The sequence below is a fragment of the Saccostrea cucullata genome, unplaced genomic scaffold, assembly GCF_032062105.1.
Source record: "Saccostrea cucullata isolate Sc308-1 unplaced genomic scaffold, CSIRO_AGI_Scuc_v1 ctg3986, whole genome shotgun sequence".
NCBI lineage: Eukaryota > Metazoa > Mollusca > Bivalvia > Ostreida > Ostreidae > Saccostrea > Saccostrea cuccullata.
In genome coordinates this window covers 1-26057 of record NW_026931785.1, presented here as the reverse complement: position 1 = coordinate 26057, position 26057 = coordinate 1, and the positions used below count along the sequence as shown (strand labels likewise).

Genomic DNA, 26057 nt, shown 5'->3' with positions numbered 1-26057 from the left:
TGAATGGTCAAGAATTAATTTTCTAGAGTAAAATTACACGCTTCATTAAAGCAGCTGTAAAACTAGTTAATATCGCAAAATATATTAACTGACATATGTGAAATTTACAGTAACCAATGTCTGTCTTATAGGCAGGTGAACAAGTAGATTTCAATTAACAAAAATTATATAATGGGCATCAAAAAATGGGTTCTGCCTTGGCAACTATGACTTACAATAACCGATGTAAATTTGCGAAATTTCAACAAATTATCACTGATTATGTTTTATTGACTTTCAGACACATAGCAAATTATTTTGGGGATAGTTCACACTGTTTGAAAGAACCAATTTGTAGTAAAAAGTTTAATACTCAAAGATCACCCTATATTTTGAAAAAATGAGTGAAAAGGACGTGTAGGAATATCCTTACAATTACTTAAAAAAATCAAAAATTGTACTTATCCACGTTTGTCTGAAATTCTAACAGATACTTGAAACTTGAAACTTGAATCCATTTTGTTTTAAACCTTAAAAACAAATTATCAATAAGATGCACTTGACAAAACTGCTAAGGCCTACGAAGAGCAAAACATTGCAAGAGCGTAAAACAGTTTTATATGCAATTTTCTTTAATATTAGCGGTCTTGTTGTTCAAATTCAAATTCTTGGAGGAAGTTCAATTTCTGAAGGAGTCTAGAATTTTTTTTTAAAGGTTTATGAGAGGAAGGAAACAGAATGAGGAATTCCTTCATGAAAGCATCCAAACCCATTGACCATGAAGATTAAAGGAGTTTTGGGAAAGTTAATGTTTTGTCACACCAACAAAATTTGTCAGATCTTTCAACCTTTGACTTTTTTCATTTCCCAAACTTAGAAAAACATCTATCAGAAAGAAAAAAAAAAACAAGTACAGCAAACCATAGAATCTGCCATATTCCAGTATATGAAGGGTCATACTCAAAAATGTGTTCGAAAAACAAATAGAAATTGAATGAAAATGTTACGGATATGTGTTTTAATTAAAAGAGAAAATTTTAGTGAAATCATTAAGACTGAGTCATTGATTGATTGATTGATTGTATATTGTTTAGAGTCCCTCTCGAGAATTTTTCACTCATATGGAAACTCCACCACTTGCCGGTGGAGAGCTGCAAATTTTGTCCTATGCTCGGCACTTAGGGCCATTGAGCAGTGAGGGATCTTTTTCGTGCCAACACCTACTGCGACATGGGCCAAGTTACACGGTCCTATCCGAAGGACCGGTCTCCACGTCCTACAGTTGGATTTGAACCAGCGACGTAAGGATCGACTCATTAATTCACGACTCTAGAGCAAACGCTCTAATTACTGCGCCACGCGGGCGACAAAGTCGGAGAAAATAGTTTTTTTTGGGCTTCTTTCCGAGACCCAATAACATTGGGTGTGTTCACAATTCTTCCATTGGTACAAATATCGATTTGAAATTGGCTTGTCCTTGGCATCAATGTTGAACAATGGTACAATTGGTTGCCTTTAAACTGTGAACAGCATATTGGTAAACCAATGACAAAACGACCAAAGGCTGTACCGATGGTTGTCAAAAGTGAATAATGGTAACACTTGGTTACTAATGGTCACCAATGGTAATCAATGGTTACCAACGGCAAATGTTGAGTTTTTCACCATTTTCCAGAAACAACAAATTCAAAATGAATTTGTTTATTGCAGTCCTTAAACAAAATAAAATTACTTATATGGACATAACTTTATATGAAAATTTGTCTTCAGGTGATATTCTTTTGCCAAAACAAGTGATCATTTGTTACTTTGTAGAGATAACAATATTTTCCCCAAAATTGTAGTAAAATTCATCTGAAGTGTTATTACTATGAGGAAACTTCACTCATGCTACCGGGAACGGTCCAGTTAGCCATCTTTGGGGTGACTCTGATAAACGAAACATCTGGGTTATACCAATCTGCTATAGATGTGGTTGGCCTGCAGAATTGATAACCAATAAAAGTTACCAATAGTAAACATTGGTACCGATGTTTTGCCATTGGTAAATTACACCACCGATATCAATCAATGGGAGAATTGTGAACGCACCCATTGTTTATTGAAAGGCCCTCGTATTTTTTCCTCTTTGTTTCAATTTCCTTTCTTCTGCCACTACTCTATTGAAAATTGTTTTCTATCTGTCTAACCAAAAAGTGTGATATTACATTTTGCGTTCTTGTTTTTTGCCTAATCTCGAAGCAAAATGTAACAACGCAAATTGTAATAATCTAAAAATCCCATTATTACACTTTTCATTATTACATTTTGCGTTGATCTCAAAATGTAATAACACTAAATGTAATAATAATCTTCAAATTTTGCGTTATTAGATTATGAGTTGGTTTCGACGCAAAATGTAATAACGCAAAATTTAATAATCGGGGTTTATTACATTTTGCGTTGTTATTACATTTTGCGTTGTAACAACGCAAGTTACAATGTAGCACATAATTATCATATAAAAGTTTGCGTCAAAATAATCTAATATCACGCATATAACACCTATTTTAACGATATTTTTATTTCTTTGTACATACATCTATGTTCTAATAAAACACCTTTTGCAATGTTCTGAATCCTAAACTCTTCATATTTATATTATTTATAATTCAATATTTGAAAAAAGAGGTTTAAATCTATTTTTGTCTGACAAATGATAAAGAAAACCGACCTGATAAAACACGTATTACCAACGGCGGACGTTAGAAATGAAAGCAATTTTTTCAAGAAGATGGATATTGACTTCTGGTGAGTATGGAATCTTTGAAGAAAATAGGTTTAAATCATGTACAAAAGAAACGAAACTTAATTGATAAATATAGTGTTACATGTATATTCCAGAAAACAATTTCCAAATTAAGGTATTTTATGTATATAGAGTAATCGATAACCATTGAAATCTTATCTAATTCAATGCCTTCATTTGATTTTTCCCCAGATAACTATGAGTCACAAAGGAACAGATCAACACTACATAGAGTGTGCAACATGTATCAACTACTCCAAATTCTACTGCAACACCTGTCACCAGCGAATATGTTCATCTCCGGGAGAAGGAAAGCAGGAAACACGAGGTAGTCCTTTACCAGAATAGGTTAAAAGAATTGCCAACAGAAATCTGCGCAGACCACGCGACAAGAGTTCTTGAGCTTTACTGTGTCTATTGCTCAGCCCCTATTTGTTCCAAATGCTTTGCCACTGATCATAATGGTCATCAGGTTGTTGACCTTGAGGTCATCTATAATGAAAGTCTAGAACTATACCAGAAAGAACTGATGAAGATCCGAGACACTATTCTACCTCAGTGGGTAGATATAGTAAAATATCAGAGAGAAGGAATAGGAAATGCCAAGAAGGAATTTTCTGAATAACAATTTTCCATGAAGAAGAGTGCTGATGAAATTAAGGCATCGGTGGACACTATTCTGGCTGACAACAATGCGAAGTTGGTCAAAATGGAGTCCTCAGTTCTGAATGAGATGGCCAAGCAAGAGAAAAAGTCAGAGAACTTTATTTCATATCTAAACAAAATGGTTGAGAACTACACGAGTGAAATGCTTTCATGTAAACCAACAGAGGTTATTGCACTGGATAAAGAAAAAACACGTTTTATTCCGAAGTTTTCTGAAATAATTGAACCTGGGATACCGTCGTTTACAAAAGGTATAATGATAAAGAACGAGGTAGAAAAGTTTTTAGGTAGTATCAAGCCAGGAGCAAATGGAAAAATTCTCAAGGAAAATTTTAAAAAGATTCAAGAATCCTCTAAATCGTTCGTCACAACTCAGTTAACCAAACAGCCAAAATTAGAGATATACATGTGCAGCAGTGACCAGGAAATACTAGAGGTAAAGTCAACGCGCATAGGTGCAATTATTCATCTATCTCCAGTACCATCTGGTGCATTTTGGGCTAGCGGTGAAAATAAAAATCTCCTCCAGTTTGACATTAAAGGAAATGAACTTCAGAAAATATATACAGGAAAACAGGTAGAAGGATTCCATACCGTCACTAAAGAGGGAGATCTATTTTACACAAATTATGAGAAGAAAGCAATTTACAAAGTTACCAGTGATATGATAATAACTGCGTTTCTTAACACAGGGGAATGGAGTCCACGATTAATCTTCTCCTCTCATATTAATGGGGACATATTGGTTGGGATGAAGAAAGATACAGCATGGAAAATTACCAGATACAGCAAAGGAGGAATGAAGTTACAAAACATTCAGAAAAATGATAATTTAAAGGATCTTTTCGACAGTGTAAGGTACATCACGGAGAACATCATTAGTGACATTTGTGTAACAAGCAACAGAGAGGTGGTAGTATTGACGTCATCAGGAGAGCATCGGTTCTCTTACCCGGATCATCCAAGACACCAATTCAAACCGTATGGAATATGCACAGATTCCGTTGGAAATGTCATGGTTTGTAACGATAGAGAAGTAGAACAACATGAAATAATGTATCCATTTTTTAGCTTTTTGAAAGGTTATGGGATCGGTGTTCATATGCTGAACCAACATGGCGAATTCTTTGGCATTGTTAACCAATATCAAATTAAAATAACAAAATAACAGCCAAATGTAGCCCTCGTGCTCTCTGTGTCTATGACCAACAAAATCTAATGATTGGGGATGCTTTTTGTCCTCTCATCACGGTGTTTAACTATCTCCAAAGATATGTCGAGTCATAATTATCAAAGGTATCCATGGATTTTCTATAATTCAATGAAATGCATAAATAATCATACAGGTATAAATTGTACAGTATCCGAAGTATTATCCCACACTGACAGACAGTTTAGCTGCTCGATGGACAGGACAAAATAAAAGCATTGAAAATACATTTAATGTGATCTACATATAGTTACAGTGTATATTTCCCTTCTTTTGGTCTTTAAATTTTTTTTATTCGTTTGTTCTGACGAAAACATACCTTTGCCCAAAGTTTAACTAATTAAAATAAGTGTATCTTGAAGACTAAAGTTAAGGTCAACGGAAGGGTTATAGAAATAATGACATAATAGAATAATTCTCAACAAATTGAAGTTTTAATAACATGTTACTAATACAAAACTTGTAGTGATTGATAATGAATGTAAAATGATAAGAAAGATCGATGTTGTTAGTTGTACTCTGTATCTCATTTGATTTTTTTTAATAAAGAGAGTGAAGCAATTATCTTATTGTCCTACAGGTAAAAAATAAAGTAGAATTCTTTGATTACCACTGTTACCATGTTTTATTTAAAATTAAGTAGGATGTGTCAAGTTTCTGCAGAATGTGTACGAGTGTGTACTGAGTGTAAATAATCTTACATAGAGAGAAAAATTACCTCTACAGTATTCATGTTCACATTCTTTAATATGTAGTAACATGAGCATGACGAGTAGAAAGTGGACAGCTGAAACCATCAATATGTTTTTATCTATTATATCTATCTATTATGTTATTTATAACTACCATGTCCATGTACATCATCGAAACTTATAATTCTCTTTTCATATTACTCAAGAACTACATGTACATGTGTAAATACTATCATATGTCAAAGAATGTGTCTCTCAAATTATCAAACTATTGTTGCTTTAAATCGGAGGCAGAGGAATACTTTTTGGACATTTAATGTTCTTAACAAATAAAACAATGAACATTATCCGATTCGATAGAGTAATATAGATTCAAACACAAGCAGCTTAATGGAAATCATGTTTTAAATAACCATGATAATTCTATGCAGTTGTGATTACACCATGATTGAGTTTTTTGGTGCATGTGTCATGTGTGGGAGATAACCCCATTAAAATAATGCATCAAATTGTTGTACTGGATATTAACATTAGATGGCTTTAACTGAAGTTAAAGTCTAGCCATGGGGCCTTTATTATACTTTGTTGCATTAATACAGCAGGAAATGGCATTCACGTAGCACTTTGAGCTATGAAAAAGTTCTGTAAGACCTGTGAAATTGTCTGCATTTCAGGTTCACAATGTCTTGTATTATAGATTAATAAAAGTATACCACAGGAAACAGTATCCACTCTGTACGTTCTGTAGGAGCTGGGACATTGTACGAGGGCCGTTAAAAAATTACGCGGACTTGTTGCACAGAAAAAATATTTGACGAGATAATCAGTCAAAATGTCACACATAATGTTAAAAAATCTTTACTTATATGGTCTTCAAAATTTCATTTCAAAATGCTGTAAATTGGTATCAATTTTTAATGATTTTTCAGGACATATCATTAAATCACGGAGCAGCAAAATCTTCGACGTCACAGGCATTATAAAAAATATGTGATGAGCTTTCATTTCCCCAAGAGTACCTATATAGTTTGAGTTATCTTTTCTACTCAACATCCAAACACCATTTCTTGTCAAGCTTAAAATCTATTAAACAAGTACGGAAAATTCTTTTTTTGTTTTAAAACCAAAAACTACAGATATTTATAAGATATAATGTGATATTGGTGTCTATCAATAACGTTCTTTACAGTCTGGATAAAGTTTTCGTCGATAATCTTCTTCCCGTCCTCCCGTATAGCCTTTTTACAGAGATCCAACGGTCTAAAATTTCAATTTGCTATTTGTGGACGAATGTCATGGATATCCTAGTTTACTTCATGTTTCATAATGCATATGTTTTATCTATATTAGCAATATCTCGAGCATTACACGGAATTTAAGTTTTTTATTTAACAAAAAGAGTTCAAAAGAATTCATTTTCACAGTAGTTTTCACGGGAATCGCATAATAGAAAAATCACTATATTTCTGCTCGTACTTCAAATATCACGTTAGAAATCTGAATACATAGAGATAGAACAATTGAAGGATACATTTGAGAAAATTGTCGAAAATATCATGAATTTTAGAAAATTAATGAGTTAAAGTTTGGATTCCGCATGCTTTTGCTTCAAATATTTTGTCGTGCTTCGTACCTCTCCATCAGCGATATCAACAAACCGATAATTTTAGTAGAATTTTTTTTTAAATACAGAAATTTTGCCCAAAATTTATTGAAATCTTTAAGATACATATTTCTGTGAAATTTCATAACTATATGACGTCTGTAAGAGTAAATAGTAGCACAGTCCGCGCAATTTTTTAACAGCCCTCGTATGATGCCCTATGTTATAGATTAAGATTAGACATGATGTGTTGTTCTGCAAGGTATAGGATACACTCAGCACTCTGGCATGGTAGTAGTTCTGTAGGAGCTGTGACATTGTATGATGTGTTATAGATTAAGGTTAGACATGATGTGTTGTACTGCGGGGTACAGTATACACTCTGCACTCTGGGCATGGTAGAAGTTCTGATTGAGCCGTGACGTTGTATGATGTGTTATAGATTAAGGTTAGACATGATGTGTTGTACACTAGCTGTGGGTGTGGTAGAAGTTCTGATTGAGCTGTGACGTTTTATGATGTGTTATAGATTAAGGTTAGACATGATGTGTTGTACCGCGGGGTACAGTATACACTCTCAATCTGGGATTGGTAGAAGTTCTGTAGGAGCTGTGACACGACCATGTAAGCGGGGGTTTGGAACTGCCCCCTCACGGGGTTTATGTGTTGTATGGTGTTGGCGCTGATGTCGTACAGGAGGAGGAGAATGGTAGACTGGGGCTCCTGACTGGACGGGGGCTGGATACGGGTGAATTAAATTTGAAAATAGTATAGCAATAACAACGATCATAAATGTTTAAGGCTTAATCTTTCTATTAATCTATTGCATAATTTAGATTAATACCCCAAACCACAACATATCATTTTATATTTCAAAATGTACTCTGTATTTATGAGAAAAAAAAATTATATTGAACAAATGAAAATTCGTGTTATTTACGATATACTATTATGGCATAATACATTTAAATCAAAAGTTAGCAGCCTTCTATATGCATTTTTAGGACATGAGGCCAGATATGATTCAATTTTCTATCGTCCATAGACGATAGATTTTGGGAAACATTCCTGTAAAATCTGCAATACTGTATTAATTTTACTACATCCTTACATGTTTCGAAGCCAATAAATCCAAGTTCCATACGTTCGATAGAACTTGATGACCTGAAGGTCCAATTTCAGCATCTTTAGAAGACGATGGAAGACCATGCAACTTTAGTTCCAGAATCGTCCTAGTAAAGGGGGTGGTGGGAAAAAGTGCATGGTTGTAGATTTTTATTTGGGTTCCCAGACATATTTTAATTATTTTTTAAACTAATATATAAATAGATATGGATTAAGCTAAATCACATTAAAAACCTCCAGCCCAAAGACAGTTCAAAAGACTTCAGTTGAAGCCTGATCATTTCAGCGGAGATTTGGAAAATAATTACCAATCAGAAGCGGATCCATTATTTTTTCTCAAAAGGATTGTCTGAGCCCCAGTTAATAAAACTAACAAAAAACTTCTCGACAAGCGAAAAAAGCCCTAAACTCCCTTTCACGAATCTAAGGGAGGTCCAGACCTCCCCGGACCCCCTTGACATGCCAAGCTATTGAAAAATGATCTAGGGTATAAATTTCATGACTATTGATCTTAGAAGAAAAAAATGCGTCTGTTCAATATTCAACGTTGAAAAATGAAACACAGGTCAGCTTTAAAACTGAGTCAATATATTCTACAAGTCACCGTCATTGGTATTACATAAAGAATGTCATTTGATGTAATATTCACAAAAGATAATTAATTCAGAGAATTCTAACAAGATAAATTATAATTTAATAAATAGAATCACCATATATAAAAACTAGCAAAGCATTAAAATTAGATCCACAGAAAGTAAATTTTCTCATGCATACTGGTGTCTCTTTATGTGCTCCTAATATACTTACTGCGTCATACAGTTATTTCACTTTTATTTCAAAAATATATGTTAAATTTACACTGAGTCGAAGAGGATGATTTAAATCTACTTTCGTTTAGATGACATCCATTATGCCCACGTGAGGAGACAGATATTGCAAATGGCGGACAGAATAAAAAGGAAATCCCAAAACTGAAAACACTTTATATAGTCAGGTGAGAGAATAACATTCTTTTTTATCGGTTAATAACAAATATGACAAGTAATTTATAAAGATAAATAGCATGTGTATGCGAGAATTGTCCCAAAAAGTCGTAGAAAAGTTAGTTTCCCTTTGCTAATATACCCTTTAACATACCATTTCCTTTCATTCTTGTCTTAACAAGCAAGCAACGTTAAATGTTCATGAATTTTAAGTTTCTATAAAAAAACAATTTTAAAATAAAATAATTTAAACGATATGTTGGCATATTTCTACCGCCTACATGCAAGATAAATTATGTTAACATGCTAGAAAAAATATGTCAACTTGCAAGATAATTATGTGTGCATGCAAAGTAATTATGTTGGCATGCAAGTTACCAATCTTATCCAAGAATATAATTTCAGTATGGGTACATTTTTTTATCAATGATATTATCTGACAGCATACATGTAATATACAACATATAATAATGTAAACATGCGACTTATTTATGTTAACATGCGAGGTAGCTATGTGAACATGCAAGATAATTTTGTAGACATATACAACTTAGTTATGTTAACTTGCAACATAATTATAAAGCATTTGACTTGTTTATGTCAACATTCAAGATAACAATGTTTACATGCCAACTATTTATGTAAACATGCAACTTACGAGGGCTGTTCAATAAATTATTTCCTGAGCTCTATGACATACACTTTAGCAATCATAATGTCATTAAGCTTGACTTCTCAGATGATTTAATCTTTAATGAATTTATTGCAGTTACATGTAATGTGACCACTTTTTATCGCAAAGTTTCATTGTGAAAGCTGGTAAACAAGGGCTATTCGAGACACTGCATAAAATGAATGGTAATGAATCAGTAAGCTATATTGTGTAATTAAATGCTTTATCAAAGCTGATGTAAAACTTGTTCTGACCCCCCTCCCCCCAAATATTCACTGAAATATAGGAAATTTACAACAACCAATGTCTGTTTTATAGACAAATGAGCAAGTGGATTTCAATGAACAAAAATTCGAATAATTATCACTGATGATGTTTGATTGACTTTCAGACACATAGCAAATTTAAAAATAGAGGCATCATTTCGGGAGATATAAGTTCAAACTGTTTGTAAGAAACATTTTACAGCTAAAAAGCTAAGTACTCAATTGGCACCCGATGTTTTGAAAATGAGTGAAAAGGACAGAATATCTTCTTATATAATAATACAATTATACGCGAACAGAATATCTAATGAATTTTTTTTAAAAAGCCAGAAATTGAAGTTTTCAACGTTTGTTTGAAATTCAAACAGATAATGAAACGTGAATTCATTGATTTTTATCCTCAAAACAAATATAAAACATTATGCACTTGACAAAAACAGCAAAGGTGTGAAAAGAGCAAAGAACTGCAAGAGCACAAAGCCAGATGTATATGCCATTTTTTTTTTACATATTAGTGGTTTTGTTGTTACATGTACAATTCTTATTTGGGGAAGCAGTTCATCTTCTGGAGAAGTCAAAAAGCAAGTTTTTGCAAAAAAATCGAAAGCTTTTAGAGAGGAAGGAACCAGATTCAGGAATTCAGAACATTAAATATCTTCATGAAAGCGACCAATTTACCCACACACCCTTAAGAGTAAAGGAGTTTAGGGTATAAACAGAAATTAATTATAAAATTAACAATATTTGCCAGGTTTTTCACCCTTTCACTTGTTTCATTTTCCAAACTTGAATAATAAACAAAATAAATAGACATAAAAAGTTCAGGAAATAATAGGATCTTCCATATTTCAGGACACTATGGGTCATACTCAAAAATGTGTTGTAAAACAATCAGAAATTGGATAAAAATATTACGGACATGTTTTTCAATTAGAAGAGAATATTTATGTGAAATCATTAAGGCTAAATGACCGAAAAGCGTTTTTTTTTTTTGGTTTCTTTCCGAGCACCGAGGACATGTATTTATGTCAACCTGCAAGTTATATTTTAGCATGCAAATTAATTAAGTCAACATGCAAGATAATAAGTTGCATGTTAACATACATATCTTGCATGTTAACATAATTATCTTGCATATTGACATAAATAAATCGCATGTCTACATAATTATCTTGCATGTTGACGAAGTTGCATGTCAACATTATTTTTTTTTTGCATGTTGACATAAATGATTCGTATTTCTACATAATTATCTGGCATGTATGAATTTAAATAATTGTGTTAGCAAGTAAATTAAGCAATATTTAAATTATTTTTTCTTCTAAGACAGGAAACATGATTATTCTGCATGTTGACATAAATAAGTTGCATATCTACATAATGTGTCGCATGTTAAGATTATCTTGCATGTAAGAGGCAAAAATATGCCACAATATTATCAACATAGAAAGCGTAATAGTGAAGGTCGGTGAATTTAAACTAACTTTATTAATGAATCTTAATTGACATTAAGATCAGTCATTTAAAGTCTCAATATGAATATTTTTCTGGTGAATAACAAACCCTATTCAACACCAAAAAAGACCATAATTGTATACATGTAGTATCATTTGTTAAATTCAAGAAGTATGAACATTTGCTACAAGTCTTTGGTAGATTGATTGATTGATTGCATGTTGAAAAACGTCCCTCTCGATAATTTTTCTATCATATGGAGATTCCACCACTTGCCGGTAGAGCTAGAATTATTGTCGATTACTTGGCACTCAGGGCTATTGAGCATGGATGGATCTTTTTCGTGCCAGAATCTACTGAAACACGGGAGCTCGGTATATACGGTCTCATCCGATCGATACTCTTTCGTAGAACAATTATGTATTATCTATCTTTGAAAAATTAAATGTAATACGTCATTGTTCAATCTGTTTTATGATTAACGATAACATACAGTTGCCGTCGAATTCCCAAAACCAATACAGTGATGTACATGTTATTGATTTTTTTCTCCAGATTAATACCACCTCCAGATATGAGTAGCCAAAGCAGAGGAAGCGCTTTGCACTACGTAGAGTGCGCCACATGTAAGAGTTACTCCAGGTTCTACTGCAATTCATGTCACAAGCGAATGTGTGAGGAATGCAGAGATACCCATCTCCGGGAAAAAGAAAACAGAAAACATGAGATAGTCCTTTATCAAAATAGGATAAAGGAATTACCTGAAGAAAAATGTCAGATTCATACTAAAAAGGTCTTAGAACTCTATTGCACAGATTGTCCTGCTCCGGTATGTTCAAAATGCTTTGCATCAGATCACAATGGTCATCAAGTCCTTGATCTTGAAACTGTTTACAATGAAAGTTTACAAGAATACCAGAAAGACATTATGAGAATCCAAGAGACAATTCTTCCTCAGTCTGTAGAAAACATGAAGTTGCAAAGACAAAAAGTAGATGACGTGAAGAAAAACATTGAAAAAATGAGATTATCAATGAAGAAGAGTGCTGATGAAATAAAGGCAGTCGTGGATGTCGTTCTAACAGAAAACAATGCCAAATTGGACATAATTGAAAAATCAATATTAGATGAAATGGTTGATCAAGGAAGGAAATCCGACGAGTTCATATCATTCTTAGAAAAATCGATAAAAGACTATGAAACTAAGCTGGCGTCAAGTAAACCAACGGAAATAATCGAATTAAGTAAATTGTTATCAACTAATTCTTCGATAAAGTATCCTGCTGTAAGTGAATCTGTTTTACCAGAGTTTACAAAGGGTACAGTTATAAAGAAAGAAATTGAAAAACAGTTTGGAGAATTCTCCCAAAGGAAAGAAAAGGTTCTTAAAGACGAAGAAGATATATCACTACAAATTTCAAAGAAGTTATCCGTGAACAAAGCAATACATTCCAACATACCCTTGGCCATAGAAATGAAGAAAATCCATCTCACTTCAGTCAAAGAAATTTACCATTTATCGTTCTTCAAATTTGGAATATTTTGGGCCAGTGATAACAATGGAAATCTCAACAAGTTTAATATGGATGGAACAACGATAATGACAATCGGATCTGGTTTTCCTAATCCAATGGGTTATCACGCTGTCAACCAGAAGGGGGATTTGATTTTTACAGATGTAAATTTTAATATCGTCTACAAACTTTCCAATAATGCAATGGCAGTCAATATTATCAACACACTGGACTGGGAACCAATGGGCATTTGCTTCTCGCATAAACACGGAGATATACACCTGGGCTTGCTAAAAGGAAATGAAGTAAAACTTGAAAGCTATAGGAAAGCAATTGTATATAATGGGTTACGATACATCAAATATGCATCTAACATACTCAACTTTTGCGGACATGTTACCTATATCACAGAGAATATCAATGGGGACGTTTGTATATCAGACTCTGATAAAAATCAAGTCTTGGCAGTGGAAAAATCAGGCCTGATTCGGTTTTCTTACAATGGACACCATTCCCAGTCTGCCTTTCTTCCTTATGGAATTTGTACAGATATTATGGGACATATTTTGGTTTGTAATGACCATCGCGATTCATTAAAAGAAATTCTAGTATCCACATCCTGGACCAAAACGGTACATTCCTGTTTCTGCTACCTGCACCTGAACAATGTCCACTTTATCCTGGTGCTCTTTGTATTGACGATCATCAGAATCTCTTGGTTGGGTGTTATACGAGACCTATAGTCAATGTTTATAGGTACATGCATCTCTTTTCCAAAGGCAATTGAACAAATGATTTAACCAAACCCAACGAAGAATACTATCAATTATTATAAGTACGTAGTTTGCATTATGCACATTTCAAACGCATTACATGTACTTTCGAGCGGAATCATAACACAAACTGTTATTAATAGATCTCATCAGGTAGTAATTTGTTGTTAAATTTATATTAAAACAAGTCTTGATTTGAAACATGTAAGTAAAGAGACGACCCAATGATAATTTGTATAATTATATACTTATACTCACCAACTTCGCTAGTCATGAGTTTCTGCATATAATCCGCTACTCTTCTCGGAAAGTGGCGGATAAAACCCTTGGCTAACAAACGTGATACACCTGAATGTATTTTTAATCTCGATATAAGTGAATGAAATACGGAAATAACGACCAAAAATCAAACTACAAATTTGAAGCAGAGCAAACACGGGCCTATATTATATACATGGGAGGTTGGATCAGCTGTCAATCGGCCATAATCGCCGTGTGCTCCTTTCATGTATCATGATCGGGAAATTGAAAAAAAAAATATACATAAATCAATGTTGAAATAAGGGCCGAACGTTTTAAAAAACAAAAATAAATTTAACACATGTAGCACTAAGCAGCTTTGAACAGCATGCTTAGACATTTTTTATAAACCCAATATATGTATTTTAGGGGAACCTACTAGTATACCCTCTGAGATAATTTTTCAAGCGAAATATGCTAATATTACTCATGTTACTCATTATCGTTATATTACTTTTAAATACTAGAATCAGATTTCAATAATTTAAACTTGAGAATAGTCAATTTTAAAATACCAGACTTCTGATGAAAACATAAAGTTCTATTTCAATTTTCTATAATTATTTTTAAATTATGTAATTTAATTTGACAAAGTAGATTTTAATCCAACTTTGAAGCCCTTACAAATTGGAGATCTTTTTTTATTGACCATGTAGTCTATCACCATACAGATATTTTAAAGAATTTATAACAATTATGGCTGTGCATTTAAGAAAAAGTACTAGTATGCTAAAATTACTTTTTAATATTTTTAGCTCTCCACAACGAAGTTGGGGGAGCTTATATGATACCCTCGGCGTCGGCGTCCCAGGTTAAGGTTTTTGGAGCTTTTTTTCTTTGTTAAGTAGTTCTATGTCAACGTTGATCAGATATGCATGCAAGAAGCTTCTAGTGTGTTTCTTTGTACCAGTCCATGTTACGGATGCTTCAACAGGTTGGGAAAACATCCCCTTTAGCGAGATCATCTCGCTAAAGCGCGATTATCCCTCTGTAGCGGGAGAAAATACATCTCGGAAAACCGAGATTTGTACACCGATTCAAACTGTAATCTTGTTAACTTCTGAAAAAGGAAAATCCGGGAGTATGTTCACCCATTTGATAAATATTTATTGTCTCATCTCAATAAATTTGCTTCAAAATATTGTCACTACTGCTGCAAATCATGGAAATTAGAATAAGTTTATGAACAATAGCGTAGCCTTCCCACGGAGGACCACAGATGATAATAATATAAGTACAACTAAACTTACTTCGGTTATACGGTTATTGTAATTGCATGTTTACCTTATTTATTTTTAATACGCCTGCTTGAAAAGCGGGAGTATATACAGCATGATATAGTGATGGGGTGTCCGTCACTTTGGAATTTCCATAGGGCATGACGATCTCGACACGAAGTCTGTTTTGGTGACCTATAAATTCTCAAATCGCCTGATTGACTGAAATAAAGTCCCACCTTCTTACTGTAAGAAGATGCACGTGATTTTTGATTATTTTATAACGAAAACAACAAAATTCCCGTTTATGGTAATGTTTTTTCTCTCGCTAAAGAGGGATAATCGCGCTTTAAGGACATACGCAATGTACCTCACCTACTGATAATTTTTCAAAATATTCTAAATTTAAACTTACAATACCATTACATGTTCTTAGACAAAAAATCAGCATGCGTTACCAGGGATTTTGAAAAGCTATCAAATTTTGAAAAATTTTGCATTAATCAAAGAAAAATGTACAAAAATTACAAAACATAATTTCCAATTTTTTTTTCATCAAAAATTATTTTAGAAGAGGTGTACAAATCCATATATAGACATTAAAAGTATTATACATGGGTCTTTCATGTAGTGGAACTCTTCAACTCCAGGGAAGAACCCAATAAAGTTCAAACTACATTGCGTATGACCTTAATAGCGAGATGATCTCGCTAAAGGGGATGTCCCAGATAGCAAGACATAGTTGGGCCAACGTTGGCCCAATCTTTTTTCCAACGTTGGCCCACTTTTGGTAACCTTACGTTGGCCCACGGTAATTTTGCTCATCGGCCCAACGTTGGTCCAACATGTTGGCATATTGTTGGGCCAACGTAGGTATAATTGTATGCCAACTAACAGCCAACCTTAATAACTGGTTGGTTAGGTTGGCCCAACGTTGGCCCTTTGTTGGAATGTCAGATGGCATATTGTTGGGCCAACGTAGTTATTAGTGTACGCCAACAAACAGCCAACCTTAACAACTGTTTGGTTAGGTTGGCCCAACGTTGGCCCTATGTTGAAATGTCAGATGGCATATTGTTGGGCCAATGTAGTTTTTTTAGATATGCCAACTAACAGCCAACCTTAACAATTGGTTGGTCAGGTTGGCCCAATGTTAACCCTCTTTTTACAATGTCAGATGGCAAATTGTTGGGCCAAAGTAGTTATTACATAGAAACATTTGCAATTGGTTAAGTGATTCTTTACATAAACCTATTTTATGACTGTTTCATATAATTAATACACAATTCAATCTGCATTCATAAAGCATACATGGACATGTTCAATGAAAACATTACTAATGATTCACTGTGATAATATTTTATATACATCAATTCAATCATAATTTACAAAATAAATTTTAAAATAGACAATAGAGGTAAATTATGAAAAATTATCAATTAAAAGTTCTTAATCAGGGCTCACTTCCTTTATTATAGTCCTTTTGTTGTATTCCCGCTCTTTTCCGTCCCTTCGTCGCCTCCCGTTTTCTTCATCTTGATCTTTGTCATACGGACTCATACTTTATGTACTTCTTTATGCATGGTCTTCGATTTCATTGTTATTTACATGTACCGCCACAGCATTTGTTTTCCTTGCAGTCTCTGATTGAATTTCTTTGTTACAATCGTGTCTGTAATAGACAGTTAAGAATTAGATAGATAGAAACAACTTAAAAGATGTTATTTAACCTTAACTTACAGTGCTTGTGTGCAAAAACATGACAAGAATGAATTCCGAATCAATTTTAACAGTTAACCTGAATAAATAAGAATAAATATACTTACATCGCTTCTAAATGCAGCTGTATAGCAAGTGTATAATCCACAAATTTAAATTTCACTTCTTCTTGCTTGCCCTGCATTATCACCACCTGTGAGCAATTGAATCTGACAGCTCACTCCACAGTTTGGTCACGTGATAGCGAACGCCTAGCTTTTGTTTCAATTTAATTATAAAGCTGTGTTATTTTGATTTATGTATATGTAGGCTTCATTCACATCCTGTTCCTGAGAACGTATTCAGTCTTCTCTAAATTCTCATTAAATAATCATGCATGTGCACAATTAAAAAAATATAATAAAACACTCTTTGGTGCTGTGATCACTTAAGATAAAATTTAAAATGTTGAATATATCAGATCTAAACAAAAACAGTCATCCAATTAAAAGCATGGACATAGATTGTCAGCTCAGCAGCTAAAATTTACACCATCTTTAGTTGGCAGTAAAATAATTGGGCCAGCGTTGGCCCAATATAAATATCCCATCTTTGAAACACCGTAACAAAAGAACACTCGTGCTAACATCGGGCCAACATACTACAATGTACTGCCAAATTGATAAGACATTTTTGAGGGTGTATTACAAACATTGGGCCAATATACTTCTACCCATTTGATAAGACACTTTCTTTAAGGGTGTATAACAAACATTGGACCAACGTTGGGCCAACATAGGAATTCTGTCATGGTCGAGGAGGTTGGCATGGTGACATTGGTCCAACGTTGCCCAACGTTGTTCCCCCAACGCCAACCATACAACCTTTTGCCAATGTTGGCCCAACATAGTCTTGCTATCTGGGGTGTTCCCAACCTGTTCAATGTCAGCTACGAAATGACCAGGTTAATGTCTTTGGAGCAGATATATCATTTCTATGTAGAAACCTTAAAAATGCTGACCAAAGATGCATGGGTGATATATCCAAGGATGCATACTACCAGGCTTGCTTCAGATACTGGATCCAACTTACATATTCTACAATAGCTATAAGCTCTATGTTTACCAAACTTGTATATATGATACATCTAGGGAAACACAGTGCTTGCATCTAGATTTTCCAGATGAATGACTTTTTTAGATGTACACTTCTAGATTACTAGTTTAATGTGGGACTTTGCATTACTTTTACGACAAACATTCGTTGAGGGTTCTGTAATCTTTGATTACCTTATGTTTATTTATTTATTTATTTATTTATTTATTAAAGAAGAAGTTACGGTTTAAGCTTTATTGTGCCCTAAATATTTAATGTTCTTTAAAAGTTATGAAATTGACTTTGAAAATAGTTGAGTAGATGAATATGATAAATCATTAAAGAATATGGCATGAAGAAGAGCCTTTCTTGAAAATATGACGTCATTAATTTGGTACATTTTTAAGTTAAATGCAGAAAAGCTTCAAAATGACTCGTTTTTCTGCTAATTTTCCTTTCATCTCCTCTTTCTTATTTCTTTTTCACCACTGGGCTTTCCCTATTGACAATGGCCTATTAAGAGGAACTCGTTTTGGCCAAATTTGAAGGATATAGAAAATCGGAAAATGCATTTATAAAATATCGACGACGTATTGTCAATTTACAATATTTTCCATTCTTATGTCAATACGATATAAACTGGTGAATTTGAGATAAAAGATTCCACAGAGTCTGATACATCTGTTTCATATTTGGATATTTTTACTTGAAAAAGACGTTAATGGTAAGCTAACAACAAAGCTTTATGACAAGCGTGATGAATTCAACTTTTCTATCGTCAATTTCCCTTAATTATGCAGCAATATACCTTCATCACATGCAAACGGGGTTTATATATCTCAGTTGATTCGATACGCAAGAGCATGCTCTACGTATGAACAATTTCTAAAACGAAGTAACTTATTGACAAACAAGTTGAGGAACATGAACAAGATGAATATCAGCATTCTCGTTTCGTAAGTTCTATGGTCGATACAATGACCTTGTCAGCAAATACAATTTATCATTGAGACAAATGCTGACTGCGTTTTTCACACTGATTGTTAGTCCATTATTTACACACTGAATTGACAATAGATTTTATCGTTATTTTCCCGATCACGACAAAGGGCAAACGCTGGGTGTGACTGGTCGGCAGGAGATGCTCATTTCTCTATGGCACATGATCCTACCTCTGATGTTTTGGAGGATCGGTGTTTGCTCTGCTCCTATTTCATATTGTTTTATAGACCTTTGATCTTGAATATTGTTAGTTATCTTTTTTCATTCATTCATTTCTTCTCTCAAAATTCATATGTAAGGTACAAGAGGTATAATTAGACAATTATGGACGCGCAGAAATCTCCATGTTTTAATTCATGAAACCCCCATATATGGCTGTGATAAATCAGAAAAGAATACATGAAGGATTATTATTCTGCAAATATAACGCCATTAATATGATGTGTTTTCTATTTTAAACAGAAAAAGCCTCTAAATGGCCGATTTCAATGGTAATTATCATTTAGAAAATAGTGTCCACAGCCGTCGCCCACTTTAATTTTTTGATATGTTGTGTAATTTAAGTCAATAAAAATTCACATATGTCAAACTCTTTGTGGGTGATGCCTGTGGAAAATATTATCTAAAAGAAAATTCCATAGAAAATTGGTGTCTTCTGCAACTTTAAAAAAAAAAAAAATACAGGAAAATACACGTTTATGACGTCATAATTAGCATTTAAAAACCCATGTGATATAAATTATGAAAATATTTTTCTGCGTGGAATTCCAATGATTCAGAAAGCATGAGTTTTCACCTTTTACACCAGTTTCATTAAAAAAAACACAGGCAAGATTTGTATGGAAACCATACCTTGTTCTTTGAGGATTTTTAAACATGATAAAGAAAGAAGAAAGGCAGCGTTTAAAATCAAACATGATGAAATAAAGTTAAACTTCTTTAAAAAATCAGAAGATGGATGTATTAAGTTTTCTGATTCTGATCCTCCTTTTACTTTCTAGTCCAAATATGTTTTGATATCATCCCCGGAGGTCCATGTAACAGTAATTTAAGTGATGATTTTGTAATTTTTTTTAATAAAACACATGTATATGGACAACATATCCTAATTGGTATGTATGGTTGCAAGGAAAGTCTTGCATGGAAATAAAGTGTGACAATTTTTATTCACAACAGAAAACATATTCTTTCTGTAAGTTTTAAGGTCAAACGACACATTCCTCATATAAATGTTTTGTATTTCTTGGTGTTATATATAAAATTTTGTCAAAAAGTATTCAGGAAATGCGAATTAAAACACCTACTATACATTTGCTAATTGAAAGTTGATCAGAATTTACAAATACTTTTTAGGATGAAAAATTATAGGTATCCAGGCTTTTTAAGAATTTTTTTTAAATTTATACAGCACCTATGTTTATTTGGATTACTTTAGTATTCAAGGAGTATATTTAGCATTTCCTATCTTTGAATCACATTGAGACTCACAGAATGAAATTTGTTGCATGAAAAGACTTTAATTGAACGTTGGCCGAGGATCAGATTTCCTTAAATTTTTATTCAACAGGGCTTAAAATAGCTTATTTCAAAGGCGTATGTAGAAGTCAAACAACACTAGACCTCCAATGAGGATTTGCCTACATGTATATGATAAACTGGAGATCTAAAGGCTGTCCCTGACTCCATCTTATTTTCATAAACATCTCACTCAAACTGGCTATACTACAAAAGGTGAATACTTTTAACATACTTTTTTTCACAGGGTCATAATTATGCAGAAACAAAATTTCTTTCAACCTGTTGGATTACATAGATTTTTGGGATAACCATTGTAAATTTTTTTCTGAAATTAAATAAGCCTGTGACACTGTTTTATGACTGTGTACTTGGCTTAACTAAATTACACATGGTAAAAAGTATGTTTAGGTATTTAAATAGAACATGAGTAAAGACATCTGTGAGCATCAATATTTTTTTTATACAACTACATGTACAATGCACATCGTAAGAAATTTCCTTGTTCATATTCTAAAAGAAATAATTGCTCATGAAAAGAAGAGTATGAGAGTCTTATCATATTATCAGAATATTTTGGCTTAAGACCCAACGTAAAGACATTTTATGTACATTTAATGTTCCTACCAAATAAAACAGCTTAACATTTAATTCAATTAAATGCATAACAGATACATATTTATTAAGTCTAGAAATAACATCCACAGATTAATATAAATCCAACACTGCTCATTGCTATTGAAAAATAATTTAGAATAAGCAGGATAACTTTAAGCTTGCTCTGATTACAACGTGATGGCTTTTCTTACTGCCATATAATCTGTGGAACTTAAAGCCATAAAGTAAAGCAGCAAATTATGATTTTGGATATCTGAAGAAGATTAGCCATGGGGCCCTTGTAATAAGATTTGTTGCATTAATACAGCAGGGAACAGCCTTCACTAAGCACTCTGAGCAATTATGATTTTATTAAATTTTGTGTATGTAAGGCCTATAAAACCCGCATTATCAGTTCAGATTTCTCATAATATGCTGTACCACTTTGTACAGGATACACTCTGGGTATGGTAGAAGTTCTGTAGGAGCTGTGACATTGTATGATGTGTTATAGATTAAGGTTAGACATGATGTGTTGTACACTAGCTGTGGGTGTGGTAGAAGTTCTGTTTGAGCTGTGACGTATGATATCGTCCTGTGTGACACTGTATGATGCGTTATAGATTAAGGTTAGACATGATGTGTTGTACCGCGGGGTACAGTATACACTCGGCACTCTGGGCATGGTAGAAGTTCTGTAGGAGCTGTGAAACAGCCATGTAGGCTGGGGTCTGGGGCTGGCCCCTGACGGGGTCCATGTGTTGTATGGTGTTGGCGCTGATGTCGTACAGGAGGGGGACGATAATAGACTGGGGCTCCTGGCCGGACGGGGGCTGGATACGGGTGAACTGGATCTAAAAATATGACAACAACAATTTTAATTTGTTTAATTGTGGGTCACTCCTCTTACAGAGTTTTATATATTTTGAGAACTAAGAGTAATACTGCAAGCAATATCAAATCATTTCATGTTTATTAAAAATATAATCATTCAAATTGTGTATGTTCGAAAAAAAGAGTTCCATCGGACAAACAGGAACTCATTTCTATAAATTAAAACATTCTCTTAACTTACCATGAGTAACATCTTGATCTGTTTGTTCTTGGCAACGGCGGCAGTCCCTGCTGGAGCCACAAACGCCGCCTGTGGTGGTACTGTTAGACACCACTGCATGGACCACTTCATACCACTGGACTGGTTAGGACCCATCTACAACAGGTAAAATAAAGTACAAACCCTCTTCTATGACTGATATTACAAAATAAATATTATTTTCAAGCAATATTTGTCACAGTGATATATATGGACTTGTGAAACTAAGTCAACTCTTTTGCCTTTTTCCTACAGTAAACAGAAAACATCATAATACCAGTTCCAATCTCATGAGTTGAACACAGTCTTTGAGGATTCTGATGGGGGTCTCCAGTATTCTACAGAAGGCTCTCAGGGCGTTCACTTTGTACGGAGGACAGGCAACCTAGACAGAAACAGGCAACATAGTTATAAAGATTCATTGCTCAAAAAATTGACAGAATATCAAGAGTGATTTTCATCTAAAAATTCTGGTAGCTGACACGGTCAGGTACTTATTACAATCACTTTCATCTGATATGCTTCTGAAATATTCTGGTAAACAGACATTCATCGAGTGTGACTAAAATGGGTAGTGAAACCCGGGCCGGCATTTTCGATAACGAAAACCAGGTTTTTGATAATCACGAAATAAATACTCATTTTTTCTTCATGAAATTTACGGACATAGTTTATTATTCTAGGACTGGCCTTCGCTGAAAGTTTTAGGTCAAAATGTTGTTTTTTTGAAATGATTATCACCGATTGTCCTTTTCCAAGTGACTAGAATGGGTAGCGAGCCCGGATTACTCATTTTGGTGATTTAAACTTAATTTCGGCAGGATATTTACACTTATTTCATTTGGATCTTTGGTATTGAACTTAAACTACCTAAAACATTTAACTGTTGCAGTAATAAATCAAGATTATTGAAAATATACGCATTTTTTGAACACCCGGGATTGGTCGGAACCGGACACGTTCACCCTGGAAAAACCTTTTATTTCCGAAATACTTATCAGATAATGACATATAATTGAAATATAAATGACTCTTTTTTATTTGCATATTTATATTAATTTTTGTCAATTTATTTCTTAGATGTATCTAGGTCAGGGACTGAAAAAAATCTTCATTCTTTCTGTGGCAATCCGGAATTATATAATTTGTCTTGGGCAAACGCGTCCGGTTTTGACCTGTCCCGGGTCTATGAAAAATGACAAAAACCCTAATAATTGACATTTATTTTCATAATGATTGAACAATTGACTATTTAAAGTTAATAAACAACCATTAAATGCAAATATCACAAACACTTTCGATGCATTAAGCTTAAAATCGCCAACAGTCAAGGGCATCATGGAAACAAGTTATTTTTCAAATGATTTGTTTAAGTTATTAAATGTGTACATTTTGGATTATCTTCCCCTGATTATGCTTTTCTTCAGTAACTTATTCCTGTTATTGATACTTTACTACTCATTAGTGTAAACCTACTGGCATCTGAATAGCTTTATTCATGCTGTGCTTGGGTTATCAAGTACTGGTTAGATGGTTTATGACAGGAAAAGTAATCTATCTTTACAATCTAGGACACTAAAATTCCACAAATCATAACTTATTTCTGTTATTTCATCCTTAACCCACCTCACTTTAAAACTCTTGCACAAAAATATACAGCTTTGTACAAAAAATATAAGACTTACAGATTGTACAGTAATGTCCAATGATTATAAGAAAATTAGTCGAAGTGTTGGCAAAATTGGCGGAAGATGTGTAATTGACCCCTGAAATGTTCCTAAAACCAAATGATTTTTCCTTTCAAAAATCATGATATTTATTTAATATCATCCAATCTGCTCAGGAGAAATTAAGTCTGTTGAGTTTTTTAAAAGAAGTACATATATTTACAACTTTCTCAGCCTTGCATCATCTTTAATCAGCAGAAAACTCAACATATTGATGTTTTTTTAGCAAAATTGATAGGCATTCAATTAACTCAAATGAGTTACTTCTTTGTATAGTCATATATAAGTAAGGTAACCTAAACAAGTTATTATGAAAATAACTTGATTCCATGATGCCCCTGACTGGCCAAAATGAATAAACAAGGCTCGCTACCCATTTTAGTCACCTGGAAAAGGACAATCGGCAATAATCATCGAAAAACAAAACATTTTGACTTAAAATTCTCAGCAAAGGCAAAACCTATACTTATAAACTATGTCTGTAAATTTCGTGAGGAAAGAATGAGTATTTATCTTGTAATTATCAAAAACCCGGCTCTCAGTTTTGAAAATCCCGGCCCGGCCCGGGTTTCGCTACCCATTTTAGTCACACTCACATTCATCGCGCATGTTGAGAGAAGTAAACTACATGTACATACTGAGTCAGAATATATATGCCACAACACGTTTTGTCTGATAAGCTGATATCAGTATGATGTATTTACCTTGGAATCAAAGTACTGCTGGATGATGTTAAGGACTTCCATACTCCATTGGTCTCTGTGTTCTACAATATAGAAATTAAGGTCAGTTATGAAAAATAATGTAATACATCAAAATTAACAAATAAAAATGAATTATATTGAGTGTAAAAATTACAAATGAAGATTCGTTATGAAAGAGGACTCTTTATAACTTAAACTCGGTTCCAAGATGTTTCAAAATAACAGTAGGACTCTCATATATGAAGCTCAACTGATCATGAATAAAAATACTTTGTGTCCTTCATCCCTAGATTTTTATATTAAACAGTGGTTGAAGTTGCTTCAACAAATTCGGAGAAGATGAAAATGACCATCAGTCACATGAGCAGCTTAGGTAAAAAATGGTCGGAAACAAACACAATTTTTTTTGTTTTCCTTGCTCTTGATGGGCCCGTTGTCAAATTAGTTGATATTACCTGGTACTGACTGGACGTTCATATGAAGACTCTGTAAGTTGTTACTGAAGCTGACGTGGAACTGTAATGTCTCTACTTTAAATGAGATTATGTTGGGATCAGTGGAGCGCATCGGGGTCAGCTACAAAACAACAACACAAATACCACGATAAGTTGATGGAATATTACTCCTACAAGTAAGAGCCTCGGTTAACGTCCCTTCGCTCCTTATATACCTCGGACTCTTACATCCAAAGCCATTTTCTAACAAGCTCATTGGGTGGAACGTATTATGCGTGAAATAAACTGTTAACAAGTAATTTTCAGGTATCTACGTGTTTGCCACAAGAAATAATAAAATCTATTTTATTCAGTGTGCATTATTGTAATGTAAATTAATGAAAATTGTCAGTATTCCAATTTGTCCAATGCGGGTGGGTACTTTTGATTTGGCTTCACATTAATTTTGCAGATTGCTTGTCAGAGTTGTTTCAATTTCTTTTTCGATTTTAAAAAATAATTGATTTATTGCTAATACGAAAGGTTAACCTGTTAATGCTTATGTTAATGCATAAGTTTTATCGTAAATATTGAATATTTTATCATTTCGTACCATCTGTTAAAATACAAAGCCTTATTTCTTAATAAAATATTTTTTTTCCACTTGGGGTTTCAGCCGCGAGAATTTTTACAATGGATGCTAGAGGTTACGCGGCACCAAGTCAAAACTATCTCGCCGTGAACCACTAGCATGCTGGAGTAATGGAATATTAACCTGCTTGAAGCTTATGGTTCCAAAGTAGTAATAAACAAAAATATGAAGCGCATACACTGTATTTGTACTAGTAAATCAGTATTTATAGAATAATAAACCTAGCTATAAATAGGATTGTCAAACAAATGATGCAATGTTTGTTTTCCTCTTATTCCCCTTTACACAGTGAAATC

At 33.6% G+C, this 26057-nt stretch overlaps 2 protein-coding genes across 3 annotated transcripts; one reads left to right on the top strand and one right to left on the bottom strand.

Annotated features, from left to right (window-relative positions):
* Positions 1-7421: 7421 nt before the first annotated feature.
* LOC134233528 (mediator of RNA polymerase II transcription subunit 14-like) lies at positions 7422-25246 on the bottom strand. Of its 2 annotated transcripts, XM_062715498.1 has the most exons (7): positions 25131-25246; positions 24676-24737; positions 22522-22629; positions 22227-22361; positions 21781-22005; positions 21612-21671; positions 7422-7520 (listed from the first exon to the last, which is right to left on the bottom strand). In XM_062715498.1, exons 1-6 carry the CDS (start codon positions 25240-25242, stop codon positions 21660-21662), a joined length of 654 nt encoding a protein of 217 aa, XP_062571482.1. In that variant the 5' UTR covers positions 25243-25246; the 3' UTR covers positions 7422-7520; positions 21612-21659. The 2 variants fall into 2 exon arrangements, with proteins under 2 accessions (XP_062571482.1, XP_062571481.1); XM_062715497.1 differs by lacking the exon at positions 7422-7520 and having other exon boundaries at positions 20996-21671.
* On the top strand, positions 8974-13814 carry LOC134233530 (uncharacterized). Its single transcript, XM_062715501.1, has 2 exons — positions 8974-9057; positions 11996-13814. The coding sequence occupies exon 2, from the start codon at positions 12015-12017 to the stop codon at positions 13695-13697; it is 1683 nt and encodes a 560-aa protein (XP_062571485.1). The 5' UTR covers positions 8974-9057; positions 11996-12014; the 3' UTR covers positions 13698-13814.
* Positions 25247-26057: the final 811 nt, after the last annotated feature.